This window comes from Apteryx mantelli, chromosome Z, assembly GCF_036417845.1.
Source record: "Apteryx mantelli isolate bAptMan1 chromosome Z, bAptMan1.hap1, whole genome shotgun sequence".
NCBI classification, from domain to species: domain Eukaryota; kingdom Metazoa; phylum Chordata; class Aves; order Apterygiformes; family Apterygidae; genus Apteryx; species Apteryx mantelli.
The window spans coordinates 84,463,605-84,483,720 of NC_090020.1; the positions used below are offsets into that span (position 1 = coordinate 84,463,605).

The 20,116-nt window shown below is 40.1% G+C and overlaps 1 protein-coding gene across 3 annotated transcripts in view; it reads right to left on the minus strand.

The window, feature by feature from the left end:
* Window positions 1-20,116, minus strand: part of DYM (dymeclin) — a 221,406-nt gene that overhangs the window by 118,037 nt on the left and 83,253 nt on the right. For all 3 annotated transcript variants that reach the window (XM_067315529.1, XM_067315530.1, XM_067315531.1), the window contains 2 exons: window positions 17,269-17,447; window positions 11,358-11,483 (listed from right to left, as the gene is read on the minus strand). In XM_067315529.1, the coding sequence (XP_067171630.1) occupies window positions 11,358-11,483; window positions 17,269-17,447 (305 nt within the window). The remainder of the gene's footprint in view (window positions 1-11,357; window positions 11,484-17,268; window positions 17,448-20,116) is intronic.

The following is a 20,116-nucleotide window of genomic DNA, read 5'->3' on the forward strand; positions in this document are numbered from 1 at the left end:
TAGGAACTAAAGAAAATTGTTAAGCCACATAAAGTGCCTACTGACTGGTTTCATAATTTGGTGTACTATGCCATCTTTTATTTATCTCTGCAAAAGAGTACTGTGGAAATATATACTGTACATACTATTCTTTCTTGCCTCCTGTCCTCCTCTGCAATAAAAACTTATATTTGTATTTATTTTAAGTTTTCCAGTTGCCAAATCAAAGGCTTTCTTAAATTACATATTGTGGCTGCAGTCACAATAATGATCTTCCATGAATATCCCAATATCGCTATCTACAGAGATCAAAATTGCACTGATTCCTGAACCACTACCAAAAACTGAAAGACAGACTCTCAGTCTGCAAGTATCTCTCTCTACATCAATAAGCAAACTCTTTAATAAGAAAAAGCCAAGCTGGAGCTTAATGTACTGCACTTAACAGCCCTTAAGGATATCTTTTTATTTTGCTATTCTCCTGTAAGCAAAACTCAGAATTGCCAGAAGTCCCGATTTAACAGGGTTTGTCCCCATATTAAAACCTCTTCCTCTAAAGCAAAGTCGTATTTACAATCCGCATCTCTATTAGAAGTTAAATGACTAATTTACCCAGCACACCAAAGTATTTTAGTTAATGTGTCCAAAAGTATACTCCAGATCCAGTGCCTAACCTGATAATCACAACCACATGCGACATTAAAAAAAGAAAGAAAAAAAAACCAGACAAAAAATACAAACCTTTTACCATCAGAGCACTAACTCTAGTGATCATAGTTGGTTACTAATCATCTCCTGCCACTCCAAAGTAACAAGCCCAAAGTATGCCCTGAGAGGGTTTATGCACAATTCAAAGCTTTCATTTTGTTAATTTTTGAATTATTAAAGATATGATCGTTTTCACGCACTGCAATATGAGTAGCCTATGTAAGAGTCCTATAAGCATATTAACAGAATAGAAATCATTGCAGATGACAACTTGTTTTAAAAGAGAACATATTCCTTTAGAAAATTAAAGCTTGTATTTCAAAACAAACACTTCAACGGGGAAGTTCTTATTCTTGTTTTTCAATCACATCCCTGAACTTTGTTGGTCTTCCATCAATGAGCTGCGGCCTTGAGTTTTCGCCGCGCTCCCCGCAGTTGTGCCGGGAGGACCGCTAACGTAATCGTGAGGCAGACCGCTCTTTACCAACCCTTTGGCCTACAATCTGCAGCAAAGCGGTTTCTTGTTTCAAAATGTATTTTACAACACGTTGCTGAATTTCTTTTCCAGGTAGCGGGTTTAACTGTTGAAGTACCTTCAACATGCATGCCCACAGCGCATGCCTTCCATGAAGCCCCATCAACTGGGGAGGGATTTATACTGCAACCTGTGAAGCGCGTGAGATTTTACATATTATGCTTTTTTGGAGGACCCAAGAGGCCCTCAAACGCCACAGTAATGGAAGTTACATTAGCGCTGAGGATGGGGAAACTGGACTATAACAGCTTTATGTCATCTACTCTCTGAAATACTCTGCAAGAACAAAACCTACCTGTAATTCTGCTGCTTTTTGTATGTCAGCTTCTGCCCTTAAATCTCAAGCAAAAATTATGTCGCAGGCCCTCTTTGCTCTAAAGGTTTCTTTTTGTTACCAGTTGGGCTAAAGTCCTCCCTGCCTTCCACAGAATAATCCCACCTGCACCCTTAAAAAGCATTTTTGTCAGCTCCAAAACACGAAGGAAAGCAAGACTTACCCTCTGAAAGCACGACAACAGCAAAGACCTTTCAGAAACATATTCCAACATCCTCCAGCAAACTTTCCAGTAACTATAGAACCATTTGTGATTAGTCAGAAACATTCAAAACAGCCAAATGAAGAGAAAAAAAAGAACCTTTTTCAAGGTATTAGCATTCTAACATAATTTCTCCTTTGGGACGAGTTTGCCCGGTGTTTGTGGTATGAGGATTGCTAGCAAAATCTGGGTTTTGTTTAACACAAGGCTCTGGGAGATTTTTATTTCCCTAAGGACACTGTAGGATCCTACTGAAAGTAATAAAAATACTCGAGAAATAGTTGCACATGCATTTTTTCAAAATACTAAGTCAATAGATTCTAAAGAAAAACCCCAGTGGAAAAAGGAGAAGCCTATAAACTTTATTCTAGACAGAGGTAATGCTTTGTAAGCACCGTCTTTAAAACATTTACCCAATAACCTTCCAGGCTCTGCTAATTACACACATACTTACACTTCTTCCATTTACCTCCCACCCTTCTTCTCACTGTAACTCCTTCTGTGTCTCCTGAATCTCTTTCACAGTACAAGAGACATTTGAAATAGCATCCTAATTGTGATTCCACCTCTCTCCCACACTTTATTCCTTCAGCAGGAAGGAGGCCTCCTGAAGCCCTCCTTCCATGGAGTATTCCAATGAAGACAGCATTTCTTCAAATAACCATGTTGTGCATTAGCCTGTGCTGAAAGGACTAGGTGTTTTTTGGATAAACCTCCTAAAAAAACAGGATTCATATCGGTTGAGTACATTTATGCTTTGAAAAACTGATGCATGAAGGCCCATGGAACAAGAGCTGCCTCCCAAATATCATCACAGACTAGAGGCACTAAAATGAAAAAGTGAAAAAAAGATGCAGCCACTGAACAATATTTGGTGGGCTCAGGAAACTCGTCTTAGTGGCTCAACTAATGCAGCTTGAGATACAAAATATCACTTCTGCACCATATATAAAGAGACAAAATAAGAGTATTGATAATTAAAATATATATATATACATATCCATTGTCACAAGCTACATATTGGAAAGGTTAAAAAATTGTTAGTTATCTGATAGAGGCTGAATCTTCAAAGTATGGTAAGTATTAAAAGTCATGGCTGCCTCATGGAGAAGCCCACTATAAGCGTAGGCAGGGTATAAAGCTAAGTGTGAAATGGTCATCAAAAGACCTACAGCAGCTCACCAAAGAAAAGGAAACGAGGGTTTGAGACTAGCGGTAAGAAAAATTTTGGATGTTTTTAAATTTGCTTTACAAAGAGGAAAGGGTGGTTTGTCAAACCAGAAGAAAAATAAGAGACTATTGCTCAGAAAAACTGAATAGGACTCAGAATCTTGAAAATCTCTTGTGACCGGCATAGCTGGACACAAAAACAAATAAGGAATGAGGTAGTGGTTAAAAGTAGACAATTTCTGTCAGCACCTTCCAATTTCCCACACTGGAGCTGAGGCGAAGCAAACGGCTATAACCTATAGCTGGGGAAAAACATTTTCCATTATATTGTTTCATAGTACTGCAGCGCTGGCGAGGGTGAAAAATGTCACCAGCAACATGTTGAAGTGTGAAAATTTCTGGTAAACATCTTTTGCTAAAAGGATAGGAAATCGGAACAAGAGGGAAAGACTGAAGACATATTTAAGGGAGGAACAGTCAAGGCTGAGGAACAAATAGGAAATATGAAATCACTACCAAGAAGGTTTTCCAGATAGAGCAGGCTACAAGGGGATGAGGAAAAAGCTTGAATTTCTCGTTACAAGTCACTGATGTTATTTTTAGGCAAACTGATGAGGATATAAAATGAAAGCAAGTCATACAAGGAGTTTTAGTAAACACAAACAACTAGTCAGGACTGATAACCTAGAGAATTAAAAGAATAGCCTAAAAGAGGAAAAAAGTCAAGCAATACGTTCATGAAACTGGCAACTGAAAAGTCAAAAAGATAAGTCAGTTGTGTAATCAACAGGCTAAATATACGAGCTTCACGGCAAAAAAGGTACTCTGCTAAAAGGGAAGCAACTGAACATCCTGCAGCTGTTAGGCAAAAACCTACGATCAGACACAGTAAGTTAGCGAGCTGCTGCAAGTTATGGCTGCGATAAATGCTCGTGTGCATATTCTAGCCTGTCTCAACTGCAAAGGGACTGGCTTGAAGGTGTTGCAAGACAATTTTTTTTTTTTTTTAAACTTTACAATTGCAAAGTGCTAAAATAAGCATACGCAGTCAGTCACTTAGGTTGCAGTTAATAGGCTGTGATTTTGTAAAAAGAGCTAATTTGTAACTATGTAAATATATCGGTTTTCAAGAGAAGGTTTTATACAAAGGGATAGATGAACTGCCTTGACCATGAAAAATATCCAAAGCTGACCACTGCGCACACTTGAAAGCTCCAGAAGAAAAACGTACTGCTATATGAAGAACCGCATATGATCATTAAGTAAAACAGCCACCTACTGTAATATATAAATATTACAGGGCTAAGTTGCGGTTGCACGTTTTATTTCCTGACTTCTGAATGCTTAGCGTACTGAAAGTTTAACATTTTTAAACAAAATGTAACTGTGGAAATGGGTATTTGTTTTGACATCATGTACAACGTAAATCCCAGCCAACATTACATAAAGGGAAATATTTCCAGATGCTTACTGAAAACTTACAGAAGTATGCTCTAAAATGATACCCAAAGATTGCTTCCCACCCCTGAGATAAAATAGACTTATCCTAGGATAAAAGATCAATTTACTGATTATATCCAAAAGAAGCTATTCCTTAGGTTCTCTCATGATGAGTGAAATAGCAATGGCAACCTCCTTGCACGAATTAAACTGGGCTCGTGTTTCCTCCCACCCGCTTCGGTGGAAGTTATTCCACGGTGCTCACGCCTGTACTTACCCAGCAAACGAAGCACCGACCTCTCGGCCCCACCAGTTCCTTTATTCACACTATGATCTGCTACGCAGGAGCTGGAATTCACCTGGGAGCAGGCTCTTAATCTATACAACTGTATTTGCCAGAAAACAGACCTCGCCGTAGCAATTCAAAGCTGACAACTCCAGAATTTTTGCATATGGCAACTTAGTAATTTACAACAATGCATCTAGCACGATGCTTTCTAAGCGCAACTTTTCTGCATATAATTCCCTAGGCATATTTCAAATAGTGAACAAACCTCTCTCCCCACACCGAGAAGTCCCACTGTAAGCTACTGAAACTCATATAATCAGTCCTGGACTTTAGCTTTGGAACTGCCACAGGAAGGCGGGTATTTGAGAAACCCGGAGAAGGTGATGGTGGCAGGTGTCAACCTTGCACAGATGAGCCCTGACAAAGGCAAGATATGCTCTGCTACAGACCAACAGCAGAAGAGCACAGGACCTCGGGAGTCTCAGCTCCCGGTCCATGCCCTCCCAGAGAGGGTGTCCCCACAGGACAAGAGGAATGTGTCTGGGACAAGTGACATAGGCTAAAGAAGGATCCTGAGCTCTCCAACTCCTCCAGTTGCATCATTTTCATCCACCGATGGCTCGCTGGGCCATGCCCAAGCCTTCATCCACCCCGTTCTCCCTCCCTGCAGTCTGTTCTCCGTTCCTTGGCCAGCCGACCCATTCCTTCTCAGATCTCCCTCTTCCCGGCCTCCCTTTTCCTTGCCCACCCTTCCCCATTCCAGTCTCCTCATCTAAAAGTGGGCCAACTTCACGTTCTCTAGCGCTTCGTCACTGTGCTCCTACCCTCCCTTTTTTCTCATTTCTTGGCTCAGCAGTCCCAGTTCTCACCTGCTTCTTGACAAATTTCTCTCTCTCTCTCTCCACTTGTATCCATCCCATGTTCCTTGTGCAGCCAGTCCTAACCACAGCCTCTTTCTCCTAATACTTCAGGCCCTTTTGTTCCTACATGCTTCTTTCTCCATGTCCTCTGCATCAATCATGCAGCTCCGATCAGTGCTGTCCAAGGAGCAGTAAGCACACCGTTAAGAGTGCAGTCCCATTCCAAAGGAGCGGGAAGCAGCAGTTACACAGATTTCAGCTGGTCCCTACGTATCTGAATTGACAGGCGCTCAGCCCCTCGGCAGGGAAGGATGCAAACAGTCCGGCGGCTCCAGGAGCCCAAGAAGCCAATGTTCAATAACCACTGGCGCTGGGCTGCTACCTGCTACGTCTGCTGCTCATCTTTGCCCAGAGATTTACGATTTGTTCAAATCTAGTCAAATTATCACCGGCAGAACAAGACATACCCCTAGCACAAAGACCACCTGCCAAATTGAAAATTCCTAATGCAAAACATCAAGTTACCAGAACTGCCTAGAGAACACATTGATGGTTTTCAACATGGACAAGACGCATCCTGCCCTAATCTCACTCCAGATGCGGCCAGCGGTTCTGACAGAAGCTTTAGAAATGCAAACCCTGAAAAACATCAATCCAAGCATTTTAAGTCTGGAAAACTTACAAAAAACAGGGAAGATTTCAAGAAAGTGTTATCAATCCTAGATACAACCCAGTTATGAGATTAGAGCACTGAACGCAGCTCTGTTCATCCCCGATTCTGAACATACTTTATTCCCTACTAAACAATCCACCTAAAAGAGGCTTTAGAAACATATTAACGCCAAATCAAAGAGCATCAAGATACTCAGATATACAAAAACGAACAAAAGAAAAGGAAATCCTAAACTTCTTGCTCCTCTAATGCAGGCAAAGCAAAGAAAGGAGCCAGTAATACTAATTTCTTACTTATCATACAGGGGTATAAATCGACCAAAACCATTATATCTGCAAGATGTAGGGAAAGAAGTTGACTTCTGAAACCATGACAATGAAACACAAGGTGGACTACAAACGTGACAATTATATAATTAAAGTAGCACAGAAGTTAGTAGCAGCCAGCAGTTGCAGACAGCAACTGGTAGTTAGGAAATCTGGCTCCCCTAACCAACCCGTTCTTGATCCACTGTGACCTAAAAGTAATTCTTTTACGGCCGTTTTTTCATAATGAATAAAGAGAACCAACCGATATCAAAACAACAGTAGTACTAAGCAACTCCAGAGGTTAAGAAACCATCAACTGTCAGAAGTCACATTTTAAAGTGGATGAGAAAAACAAGAAACAAATATTGAAAAGCCTTAAGCATATTGACTAAGGGTGATATTGCCAACAACAGTTAACTTCATTGAAATTAAATTTTCAAAGTAGTCCATCAAAATATATTCAGTATGATTAACTGCAATAACTTAAAAAGTGACAGTTTCTGCTTTTCTATTCTCATTGAAGAAAAACTAAAGAGTAATATGTGAACAACTAGTTGCAAGTGGGTCTGGGTCAAAAACCAGAATTTTGTTTCACAGAAGACTTCAAGTTTTTACAATTTGTTTTTATCTCAGTGTGGGGGGAAAAAAGCAAGATCTTTTGATCCCCACGTCCCCGAGAGACACTTAATATTCATCCAAGATTCATCCAAAACTCATCCAAGAAAGTCCAATGCCCTGGAAAGACCTAAAATGAAATCCATCCTTTCAGTCGGGAAGTAGGGAAACTCAGCTGTGGACTTCCTCATATCATGGTAACCGGCCAAATTACTCAAAAATATTATTGGCCATCTGGAGTCCTATTGCAGATCTCCCTGGAGATTAGCTCCAGGTTCATCTTGGAGCTAAGCAACTTTTCATACAAGAGGAATCTGTTCACAGAAAGACTATCTTACTGAGTCACCATTGCTGAGACTTCCAGGTCCACTTGCTGTCACGCCCTGAATTAGCCAACTACTCTTTAATTAAAATAAATAAATAAAACTACACCCCAGTCCCTGTCACCTCTTCCCCCATCCCAAGGAAAGCAACCACAGCAGAACCAGATGAAATGCCTATAACTTCAAACAAACAAATTCACCTGGCTTTGGATTTCAGGAGCCTAAAAATTAGAAGTATTTTAGGTTTCAAAACCAACTACGCGAAATCTATGCTACACTTGGAACAAATCTCACTGGTTTGTGGATAACAATGAAAAGGGAAAAGAGAAAGACAAAAAGCTCAAACCTGAGGTGGTCTTGCAAGAAAAAAAAAAGAAGTCCAGCAGTTTTGATTACGTACCCTTAACACCACCTTTCTTGACACCTACAACCCAGCAGGCAAAACAACCACCAGAGATGCAAGGAACAGGAACTCACTTCTACACGTACTGAGCCCCGAGACCTTCAGTCTTAGTTTCCCATAACTGATTGTGAGATTTTTTTCTTTTTTTTTTAGCGTAATGAAAGTAAAAACATTTACATTGTGATTTCCATAGTCTGCCACCATTTACTACAACAAAAAGTACTACAGTAGTACTACAGGTTACTACTTCATAAAGTACTATATGTAGTTAGTTTGAGATCTGATCTCCTTTTTTTTCTTTTTTTTTTTTGTTTCATAAATCAGAGAAGGAAAAACAGCAATACTTGTCCATTTAAGGAACTCTTGCATTGACTAGTTTACCCTGTTGTTGTTATTATTAGTGAAAGCATTTGAGCTCTGCATGGTTACAGTGACATCTTGCATTAAGGCAATTGCAGGAACAGGACCTATGGTTTTGATCATACTTTCCAGGCAGTTAGGACCACATTTATTTTAAACCAAAACGCTTCAGCAGTCAAAAAGAGTTTCTGTGGTTTCCTGAGCTCTTTACCAGTCGCTATAATCACAAGATTTACAAAATTGTGCTTACTAAAATTAATCAAAAAAAATCAATAAATAAATGTGGGTGTGATACCACAAAGCAAAATAGCCCATAAATGGATTGTACAGTCATGCTTCTTATAAGAACATTACACAGGATACAGAGCAGAGAGAAAAACAGGCTGACTTAAAATACATCAAATCCTTATTTTCCTTCATACTTCAGCCAAGCGATGGAAAAAAAAATAAATAAATCCTGCTGCAGCTGCTAAAATGTGATAAATACTTGTAGTGAAGAAGAGTTGAACTGTAGTTGTGCAACTGATGCTAGATGGTCACGTTTTACAGAGTTACATATATAGTTTTCCCAATAATATTCCCAATAATATCATAATATTTTGCTTCCTTGCAATATCCTCTCAGTCTCTAGGAGTTGGGTGCTTAATATTTTAGAAAGTATGAGACTAATTCCTTACTTTATACTGCATTTTTTGAAAAGTAACTCTGTCCTTCATACGAGGGCACATTCACGTGATCATTCAAAAGGACGGGTGAAGGAATTCATGCGACAGTACGATTTTGTGTCTCTTTCACCCTCAAAGAAAAAGTGGGGCGCTAACTATATTTCTTCTCCATCCTAGTTCCACAGGATCCCACCGCCAGCAGATCCAGTCACTAGCTGTTCCCCAGCTAAGATGTAATGCTCACATTTGCATTTTGATATTCAGAGCCCTCTATAGAGTTCAGCAATGGTGCAGATCCAGAAGGTAATTTTTTTTTATTTTTATTTTTTAAGAGCACGACAGATTACACATTTTCTTGAAATAAAGGAATCCTAAATATTTGGTATCACAGTCACTGACTCTGTCTACATCGTAATTTATTCAGGTGACTTTGAAGGTATAAAGCTGAAATTTTGCAGGGGAAGAGGACCTACTCCTCCTCTTTCACTGCGCCAATCACTGCAACACCGAGGCTTAGAGTATGGGGCGAGAAAAAGGCTTCAAATTTAACTGGAAATGCACAGCAAGGGTGGAAAAAAAATTCTTTTTTGACATGAAATATGCTCTCTCCTTAGACCTGAAATACGCCCAGCTCATACAAGAATGGAGAAAAGGGTAAAAGAATGTTAAGGAACAAGGGAAAATAGGAGACAGAAAGACCAAACTTGTTCCAAATCCATCCTCTGCAAGTGCCACTGTGCGCCTTTAGCTGTTGATGGTAGAAGTATCCATTTTCAGATCTTTTTCCACAGCAGGGTTGACAGGAGAAGCTCACAACACCAGGCCTGCAGCCTCGGGGCCCCGCAGCTACCTCTCTCTATTGAGCTGAGGGACAAACCTAGCAAAGCCCTGGCCACGTGCTGCCATCGAAGGGTGTTCCTCACGAGGCATGCTCTGCTGAGCAGCTAATGGGAGGCAGAACAAAGATCAAGTCGGGAAAAGAAATGGCAGAAGCGAAGACAGGACTGAAAACCAACACAGGGTAAGAGGAACAAGATACTTTTTTCATTAAAATGGAAGTAGTAAAATAATACTCGCATTACACAGAAAGCACTACAACTATATTGGCAGGGAGAGCTGCAAAGGCAAGAACAAACTGGACAAGGAAAGTTGATTTATGCTTTCGTTCCACAGCTGGATTCTCATTAACAGTTTTAGGGAAATCTTCCACTTTTACTTATCCAGTGAGGAATTTGTTGAAAGACCATGTGTACCGTCTTCAAAGTGAATGAAGAAAGATGAGGGAAGAGACTAGGAGGCAGGAGTGGAACTTTGGGCTGTATCCCTCAACAAGTTCAATTTATAATCCAAGTTAAATGAATTAGTAATATAGGACCCAAATATACACACTACATATAGGTATGGTGCACACCTAGGTTCAAGACATGAAGGTGGTGCAGAAGGAAGTCTTCAGAAAAAAGTTACTTTAATCATCTGCATATTTACTATAGAAGTTCTTCCTAAAAGGTGCTTCTGAAAAGGTGCTCCTAAAAAATATCATATAAATGCCAACTCTTCTTACTTTCTACATACAGAGCTATATAAAATAATCTGGGATTTCAGAAATTAAATACTGCACACCTCTTATTTGTCACCAAGGAAAAATGTCACATTCCCTCCAGAACACGCTCCAGTCTGGAATTCACCTGAGAGAAAAATTCTGTTGAGATACCCGAATATTCTGCTTCCAGCTTTTTGCATTTCATTAGTTGCACATAATCCTGAAATAGAGTTTCCATGTCCCAGTCAAAAAAACAAATAAAATCAGTGCAGACAGCATCTGCATTATGGAAGCTTTAGAAGCTAGGAAACTAGAACATAATTATCCAAGGTACTCTCCAGCACAGATGGTCAAGGGCCAAAACTAGTCAAAATTTGAATCATATTATATGGACAACATAAAAGAGATATTAATCTAGCAGAAAGACAGAAAAGGGATGCCAAGTGAGGAAGTAACATTCAGTTTGGAAAATAAAACTCCAGCTAAAAACTCCACTCAGCTGAATCAAACTGGTTGAGCAAAAGTTGTTGGGTTTTTTTTTTCCTAAAGAGAAATTTAAAAAGTTGCCTGTTTTTTCTCTTCTCTCCCCATCACTTTCATGGCAAACATTAAGCATCTTTGAGGCAGCCTGCCTGCCTATTACTGTACTAATGTGCCACAGGAAACACCGGAAAGAGGAAAAAATATATACACACACACACACAGTATCCCCTTTACAAGAGGGAAGAGTGTTTGTTCACTTCACTAGGGAAAGTTTGGAAAAGACACTTTGGTTTACCAATCTTTACAGAAAAAAAATAAGCATATGCCATCAAATCCGGAAGAGCATATACGGTCTCTAAACCATCTCTGCCGAGAAACTAGTCAGCTAGCTATGCAGAGGCATTTTTATAGAAATAAGCATTTAAATGATTCTTAGTTCTGAAGAATTATTGACCAAAACAGCAACTCACCACTTCATGAATGGATCGATTGAAGCTATCATCCTCTGTAAGAATCAACAGAATTATAAGAGCCATGTAAACATGGTGTGAATTCCTTTCTTCAACATGGTACAGGATTTCGAGAATTGGCAAAACCTTTAGGGAAGGGGAAAAAAAAAAAGCGTATATTAGTTTAGGCTTTCGAGTACCTCAGACAGTAAAGAGAGGAGATTAGAAACCTCCCTTGCATCACTCTGTCCTTCGATGGTAGCACGGCAATCGCTCTCTCTTGAAATAACCACCCCTAAACACTGACGTAAGCCATTCAAACACCTTCCATCTGTTCTCTTCTGTCTCCACCAGAGAGTCTAAACAAATTCTTTCTTGTGGCGAGACCTGGAATTTCAGTTCCTAATAAATGAGATTTCCAGCCATACTGGTTACCAGAAGTGCTCAAAGTTTCACTTCCCCTCTGAACTATGGGGAAAAAAAACAATTATTAAGCAAGATTTTCACCAGTTTAAGCAGGAAAATGGTTGTTTCTGACCATTTTTCTTAAAGCAAGCGTGGTCTGAAATGACTATCCTCATCAAACACAGCCAGGCATATGAGACCTGAGGTGCACAGAGTCATTCTAAGACCTGAAGCTCAACTCCCATTTTGGTGTGCAGAGATAACCCTAGAAACGAAAGAGTTTGGGTTGGGTTTAAAACTCGAAAAGGCCTGTTTTTCTAATTCGAGATAATACGCAGCCAAGGAGAACTGACACTATTACGAGAGTTCAGCCCAAGGTCTTGCAACGTTTCCACCAGGATGAACAGTTTCAGCCAAAGTTTTGCAATAATAATGAAAATGAGATTTCATTGCCACAGCGAGCATACCTGAACACCAGTCTAAACTTAACCCAGATGATTGTCTCTTTACCAACAGAAAATTAGCTTTCCACTGGCTCTGTATGATGTGGCTTCCCCAAGCTGCAGAAATAGGCCTAAATCACAAATTACCCTGGAAAAAAAAAAGGAACTTGGAGGGGGGGGGGAAAAAAACACCTCTTAATTCCAAGATAGTGAATGAGACACCAAATTCATTCCAAGAGATTTGAGCCACCTAAAGAGTTGTTGTTTTTAAAAACAAGCCAAGTGAAGCAGGATGAATCACATAAAACCTATTCTGGGGCTAGGCCAGGACTCGTGAGTCTCTAAAATGGCCAGAACGTTCTGTTAAAAATCAACAAGCTCCAAAGCAGTTGGACCACATTAAACACACTTCGCGCAGTTTCCGTTCAAACTGATGACATTGATCTAAAGGCTGCAGGCCACAAAACCTTCTGATGATGCTTTACCCAGGGTCAAGGCAACACTGCAATAAAAATGGAGAAAAAAGAAGTATTTGTGCCTCCCAAACATCCTTCCTTTACAATTTCAAAGGATCCTTAGGAAACTTCTCTCTCCTGTTAAAATTGGGGTTGATGTTTTTATGCTTTGTGAATATAAATCTTGATAGCAAAGGTAAAAAACTGTTTTCATAGAATAGCTACATAGCAAAAACAATTATTCTTTTCCTTGGTTGGAGGAAAAGGACATTCCTCTGTAACCTTGCACAGATAACCTCCAATTTCCACCTTCTTCTACAGCATAGACTCCAATATGCTGGTTGAAGGAGCAATTATTTCCAGAGGGAGTAATGCCATTGGAGCTCTTTGGTTAAGTGCTAGGAGGGTCTATATGTCACACGACTGAGCTCAAAATCCCCCCAGAATAAGGCTGGCCAGCCTTACCCCAACTTTCCAAATCACTGCGTTCAGGCTTCCTTCTCTGCACGCATCTTCAGCGCTTTTGAGATCTCCTCCCATCGCCACTCACCCGACCTTACTTTCCTTTCTACTTCCATTTTAGACTTTGCTCATTCTGCCTATTGGACCAAACTTATGGAGGCAAATGGCAGTTTAACAGCTCTCACCCCGCCTCTCGTATATGAAAACTGGATCAATTCATAGAGTTCCTATATCTTTTCCTCCTCCAGACACTTTTGCCTTTGCACACAGATTGCTGTGTTAGGAAATGAGCCATCCAGACCTTTGGTTATGCCTAGGAGATACTTAGCACCTAAGTGTTGCTACTACCAGACCAAAAATTATTCAACCAGGCAGCATTTAAAAAAAGAGTCAGGATATAAGATTAAGACAGAATTCTAAATACACTAAAACTTACATAGAATTGTAACCAAAATTCATTTCTACACTTTTATATTATACACACACCGCAAAACTTGGAGCTCTCTCAGGGAACTGGCATGGGATGGCCAGGCGCTGGGCAGCCTGCAGCCCCCCTGCATCAGTCACGCTTGGTGCGGCACACGCACTCCTGTGGCAAACAGAAAACTCCCCCATCCCATTTTCCGACTCAGATGACGGCCACGTCCAGGAAGGCTCATGCAAATAGGTGTCTTGGTTATATGAAGAATTACAAAGATACAACTCTTTATTCAAAAGCCTTGGCATGTCCCAACGTCTGACTGTGCAGGCAAGGCTCTCCAACAAGCAGTTTCATGCTCTGCTTTCAGGAACTACCAAAACCATGCAATAACCACTTTTTAAATTGCAGGTTCTTTTGTTGATACTCATTAAACTAAAATCACTCGACTACTACTAACACTCCTCCAACAGGAGCAGCTTTTAATGCTAACATTTTACTGAGAAACAGTCACCATTAAAAAGCTACTTTTAATCCTCAAAGCAAGGGGCAGGTAAAAACCGACACTGATAATTACAGGTGCTATATTCAGTCCAAGGGCAAGAACAGTTTCCCCAGCAAAGAGTTTTAAAATAGCTTGTCCGCAGTCTACAACATGACACAAGACAGCAGAGCCACTCAGGAGCAATGTGCTTAACCCAAATTTATGCCACTGGAAAAATATATCGCCATACCATCAGTTGATGTAAATGCATCATCATATGCAACATTTTGATCTAATCATGTGGGGTAGCAACAAAACATAGAGCAACAAACAGAGCGGCGCTACACAGCTCAGCAGCCAAAGCAAAAAACGTTCAACTGAAAGCGCTTACTTCTCACAGGTAGATATCCCACTGGCATTTTTAGCCGAAATAGTGACATTAACTGCTTCTCTAAAGAGCAGGCGTCTTGACATTTTCCCATCCACAAGCCACGACACTATGCCAAGGAAAAAATTTGCTAATTGCCCCCTATTTCACCGGTCCCACCACTTCCTGGAGAATCTTTGCAAGGGCTCTCAGCAACGTAGCCAAATTCCAGCCAGGAACATCCCTGAGAGCATCAGCTATCTAAACCAATTATTTTATAAAATTATACAAAGAGACATACTAGAAGTTAGGGAAAGCACACAAAATCCTATTAATTCTACTAGGCAGACTGTTATTTTAAGGGGAAAAAAAGATATGTTGCATTATTAATGATAAAGCAATATATAGAATAACTGAAGATGAAGGTATTCATGTGCAACTCACTTGTAGATTCATACAAAAATTAGGAAGCAAGTTGAGACAGAACTTGCTATAACAAAAAAAAAAACAACAAAAAAAAACTCATGTTGAATCAATTTACAAATTAAACTAAAGTCACAAAAAGAGCAAAGACACAAATCCCCCACAAGCTAGGAAACGCCACAGAACATCTACCAGTGATGCTTCCTGGGCATCAAAACCTGAAGGCATTAAAAAAAAATTCTTCCAAAAAGTCATCCACCCTCCGCTCAAAGATATCCTTGGAGAGCCCCGTTCTGTCAGCAATTTCTTCCAATGAGCTAATCACCTTATCTGTTTTGTTCCCCTATCTCTTAGGTTGTGGGATTCAACTTCCAGCCTCTAGTCCTTATCGTGCCTTTCCCTGTAGGTCTAGAGAGTCCTTTCTGCTCAGCCTTTTCCCCCAGGAAGGTACTTACACATCCCAGCACTTCTCAAACTTCTTTCTGACAAACTGAGCAAAGTTAGCTTTCCGAGCCTCGCGCAGTAAGCCTTCACAGTTGTTGGGGGGTTTTTTAAGCAAAAAAATTGTTTCTCTACGCTCTCTCCATTTTTCAATAGCCTGTAAATACTTTATGGTGTATGTTAGTGCAACGCCAGAATAGTATGTAGTATGTTAGCACCAGTCTTGCAGTTGCCGTATATGGAAACAGAAAATGCAGCTCCATACTCCCGCCCAGTTGTCTTATTTACAAATTCAAGACTGAATTAGCCACTTTTAGCAAAAGGTTGTAACAGGGAGATCACGATTTCTTTGTCCAGTGAATCCCCCTCGCCTCCCAGCCCTTTTCATACCCTTCAGGATGCGCGCCAGTTTTTTTGTTCCTAGGAAAATAACTACTTTTGGCTGGATTCAAATTCACTTTCTGAAAAATACACTTACTAAAATACACTTACTTGCCCAGCCCAAGTTACTAGGCAATTCAAACTGCTCTTCATCATTGCTCACTGCTCATCCTCACCTACCAGCCTGCTAGAGGTGAGCAGATTGTACGAAGATGTCAGCAATGATCACAAAGACCAACAATATGCATGAAACATGAAACGAAGGGATAACAATACGAGACGGACCAGACTGTTCCACATTTTGGTATTAAAAACAAATACATTGTTAAGTTTGCAGTAATCCTTTTCTCAATTTTCTCAGCTTTTCCCAGAAAGCCAACTTTTTAGTGTTGCTTCTTACTTCTGGGATTGCTAAAAGGTTTTTGCTGACTTTTTTTGAGAGTGGGAGGAAAGACAGGTGATAACATACAGTAATATCCCACATGGCAGAATGCCTGAGTATCTGCATCTGGAGCTGTTTTGACATACACACCTTGTGCTTTTTCCTGGAAGCTTTACAATATATGAAATACCATAATTATAGAACAACACACACACACCCCTAACCTTTATTTTTTCAGAGAGAGAGTAAATTGGTGAGTTTAGCAGCTGTGAAACATGTCATACCGCATACCAACAGCCCAGAAAACTAAATGTGACAATTTATCCACAGAATTCATGCAAAATGACTCGGCCCTGGCCTTGATAATCTGCAGCGGACCACACAGGAGTTCAGTCTTGAATCATCAGCTCAGTATCAACCATCTTAGCTGAGTTTGCCAACAGTGGTGTCTATCAACTCTGATTTTAGCAATATATCTATCTGCTAGAACTTGGACTGAGACCAAACTCATTCCGTAGCTGCCATCAAACAGGCATAGGATCTAATTATCTGGCAGGATTTCAAGTATTAAAATGAAAAATGTTCTCTATTCTGTTACCAATTACCGTAGACAGCCATTATCTTATTAAAGGAATGCTTTATAATAAGTAAGATTTGTTAAAGTGGTCTGTGACATTACTAAACAGAGGTGGGCAAAAGCTGATTTATAGCCTACAAAAAACTGTACCAGGTGGCTGTTACATTGGCTATTAACCACAGTCTTATCTCAAAGCAGCTAAAATGTTGTTTCAGTTGCATTCTTAAAAAAAAAAAGTCAACTACTCCTTGAGGCCCTTCAGTCTCAGACACTTGCATAGGTCAGCTCTGTAGGACATTTGTCATATTAGTGAAGTTACAGCTCATACTGTTAACTATTACGCGTACACACATACACAGTAAGCTTGCCTAGGTTTTTGGCCTGAACATCTAAAAAAAATGAAAAACAAAATCATGAATAGAGCAGTATCTGCAACCAGTTTCTTACAGCACGCCCAGAGGTCAGCAGCTTTTACCTGGGTCAGACTGGCAGTGGCATTAGGCCTTACAAGTGCTATCTTTACTGTAGTTGTGTGGTCCTGAGATGATATAATACTCCCGAGATGATATAATGAAGATGAGTAAGTTGGTCAGAGCTGGTGCTGCCATAGAACAGGGAACATGAGCAGCCAGTTGCATAAAAGCTTTCCCGGACCAATCCCTCTGGAATATTAGACAAGCAGAACAATACTTACAAGGTTTTCCATGTCTGTGCGTGCCAACACATATGTCCGCACGTTGCTGTTTTGATGCAGAAGCATGTATAAAAGAAGAGTTGCTTGATCAGATTTCTGCTGCTCACACAAAGCTGTGTATAAGCTGTTAAAATTAATCTGGAAAGCATGTGGGTTCAATGAAGAAAAAGCAGTGTTATCTGAAATAAAGAAACCAAAAACCATATTTAACAAAAATATTTACCACCCAGGTACATGTTTATTTTATAAAATCTCCGGGTGAAATATTTTCTACAACCACAGTAAGGAATATCACTCAAGACTACTGTCACCAATGGTCAAATCTCAGAGTCTGAGAAACTTCAATTGTGTCCAAAAGCTGAGGCTGTCCTCCCACATGAGATCTGGTAAGACTTCTGCATCTTCAGAAGACAGTCTTTTTTTTTTTTATTAAAAGTGCTCTGATCTTCTAGATAGCTCCTACTATTAAAAATCCCACGAATTGCTGCAAAGGTGGCAGCTACAGGACCTTCACTATAACTGATGATGGACTGATTAATGTGTTTTCAAACCCTGTAATCAAAACTTTCAAGTTTAGTTCACCTGCATCAAGGTGGACTCTCTCCTCTGAATTTGTCAGCCTGAAGGGCAGACGCACATGTTTCCCTGCAAATATACTGATAGTCTTGAACTATAGGTGTTGCATGGCTTTAAAAGACACGGGGTAATTTTTTAACAAGTTAATTAAAATGATTTAAAACACCATGCCACAAAGTCTAACAGCACTCAAAGTAACAGAAGCTGGTTAATTTGTGGCAGAGCTGGAAATGAAATAAAACAGAAGAGATTTCTGTTCACAGAACCTTCTCACAACAGCATACAGCTATCTCTCCTGAGAACACAACAAGCTAAGCACATGGAAAAAATACAGCAATTTCATGGCAAGAGGATATTCTGGGGACAGCAGCAGTTCAGGTGCTCAAGTATGCTATAAGTCTGAACTTAAAAATTCCTGTATTTCTATAAACAAGGTGCCCAAAGTTGAAGAATTTAACTAAAATTGCTTAGACCCCCCAGACTATGGATTTTTGAATTCTTTACTTTCTTTAAGGGGAAAAAAGTGCATCAACTGAGGACAGTTCTGCTGTAGAAAACAGCATGGCAGAAGTACCTCCTGCACAGTAATTTGTGGGCAGAAGGGATTTTAAGGAGAGGGAGAAAAGACTCAAATGAAGAAAAAAAAACCTACTCAAATTTCAAAACTTGCTTTTTTACAGCCCATTAAACTTGTATTACAATAGGAGGCATGCTAGGCAGTAATACTGCACTGCATTTGAGCCTTCCCTTTCCCAAAGCCCCAAAGACTTCGCAGATATTATCCCTGTATCACCACGGAAAACAGTGAGAGTGTTCTCACCACGTACATGCCCATGGACAGGAACTGCGAGCCAACACAAATTTGGCTCTCAAACGTACGGCTCCATGGCTTCCCACCAAACTTTTCCACTGTTCTGGATAAATCTCTATACTGGTAGAGGCTGACTGCCATAAACACCACCTACACCCACTGAAATATTTATCTGCCACTTTCCCCCTTCTTTTCAGTGTCCGTTGCTAGCAAAGTTTCCAAATAGCTACCGACTACTTGGGGCAGTTGGCAGATGGGGATGTACATGGCAGATGCCACTTGCTTTGAACAATATCCCCAACCTTTTTTGGGGGGGAAAAACTGCTGTATTTGGAATGGCTGTAGGAACTCAATGAGCGCCACAGCTCCCGGTGGGTTTCTGGGAGCCTGGTGGAGATGGCTCAGGCAGGAGCAGCTGCTTCTCCGGAGGCAGCCTCTTGGCCTCCGCAAAGGGCAACTGCTCCAGACGTTCAGCTGAACTCCGCAGGAGACACTGATGCAAAATGTTCTCCTTCCTGCAGGAGGTCCCAGCCTGGCTGGAGCCAGGAGACACTACCTCACACGGAGGCTCGATACAGCCCATCAGCTGGCAGCAGCTCCTAGCTCTGCGAGACTGATTCGGCGGTGATGGAAACCGTGCCTCTCCCAGACGCTCAAATTTTCCCCCCCGAATTACCATTTCTTCCCCACCACTTCAAACGCTGGTTGTCATTATGGACTGGCTGCTTGAAAACACTCATGCTTCAGGTGAATATTCTTCTTTACCAGGTAAAATTTCGATGTAGACAGTAAAATCAGATCAGTGCTTTATTAAGGATGCTGATGCCACAGTTCATTAACTGAGGAGAGTCCACTGACCTTCAACCTCCTCTTAAGTGAATTTTTACACTATATCATTTACATTTATAGCACTTCACTATCTGTTTTAAAGATTTAAAAACCAGTAAGATCTTTTCTAAACATTATTAAAAATCTTAAAGAATCCAGTAACAGCAATAAATCCTGTATTATTCTACAGAATTTTGAAGCAACCAACAGAAAAGTTAAAATATTCTTGAGCATGTAGAATAAAGGATAACTATCCTGAATTTTATTATTTCTCTCTCCATTAAATTATATAAATTTCTCTTAAAAAGCCAGTTTTCCTATTATATTCATATACTATAGATCATTATGACTGTAACCAGCCTCTCTTTCATACCATTCTCCTCTTTCCAGACTCTCAATATGTTTACAGGAATCAAAGTTAAGCTTAGTTATATGAACATTGCTAGTGGAAACAAGTTTCTACCTGTTCAATAAGTGATTCTATAAACATACACATTTAGGAAAAATATGGATTTGACAAGAATAGGCTTTTAAAATTTTATAACGATTCATGTATAATAGTTTTTAATAAAACACATTACTAGTTAACAATGACATTAACCAAAGTTACCTAAAATAAATTATTCATACAAG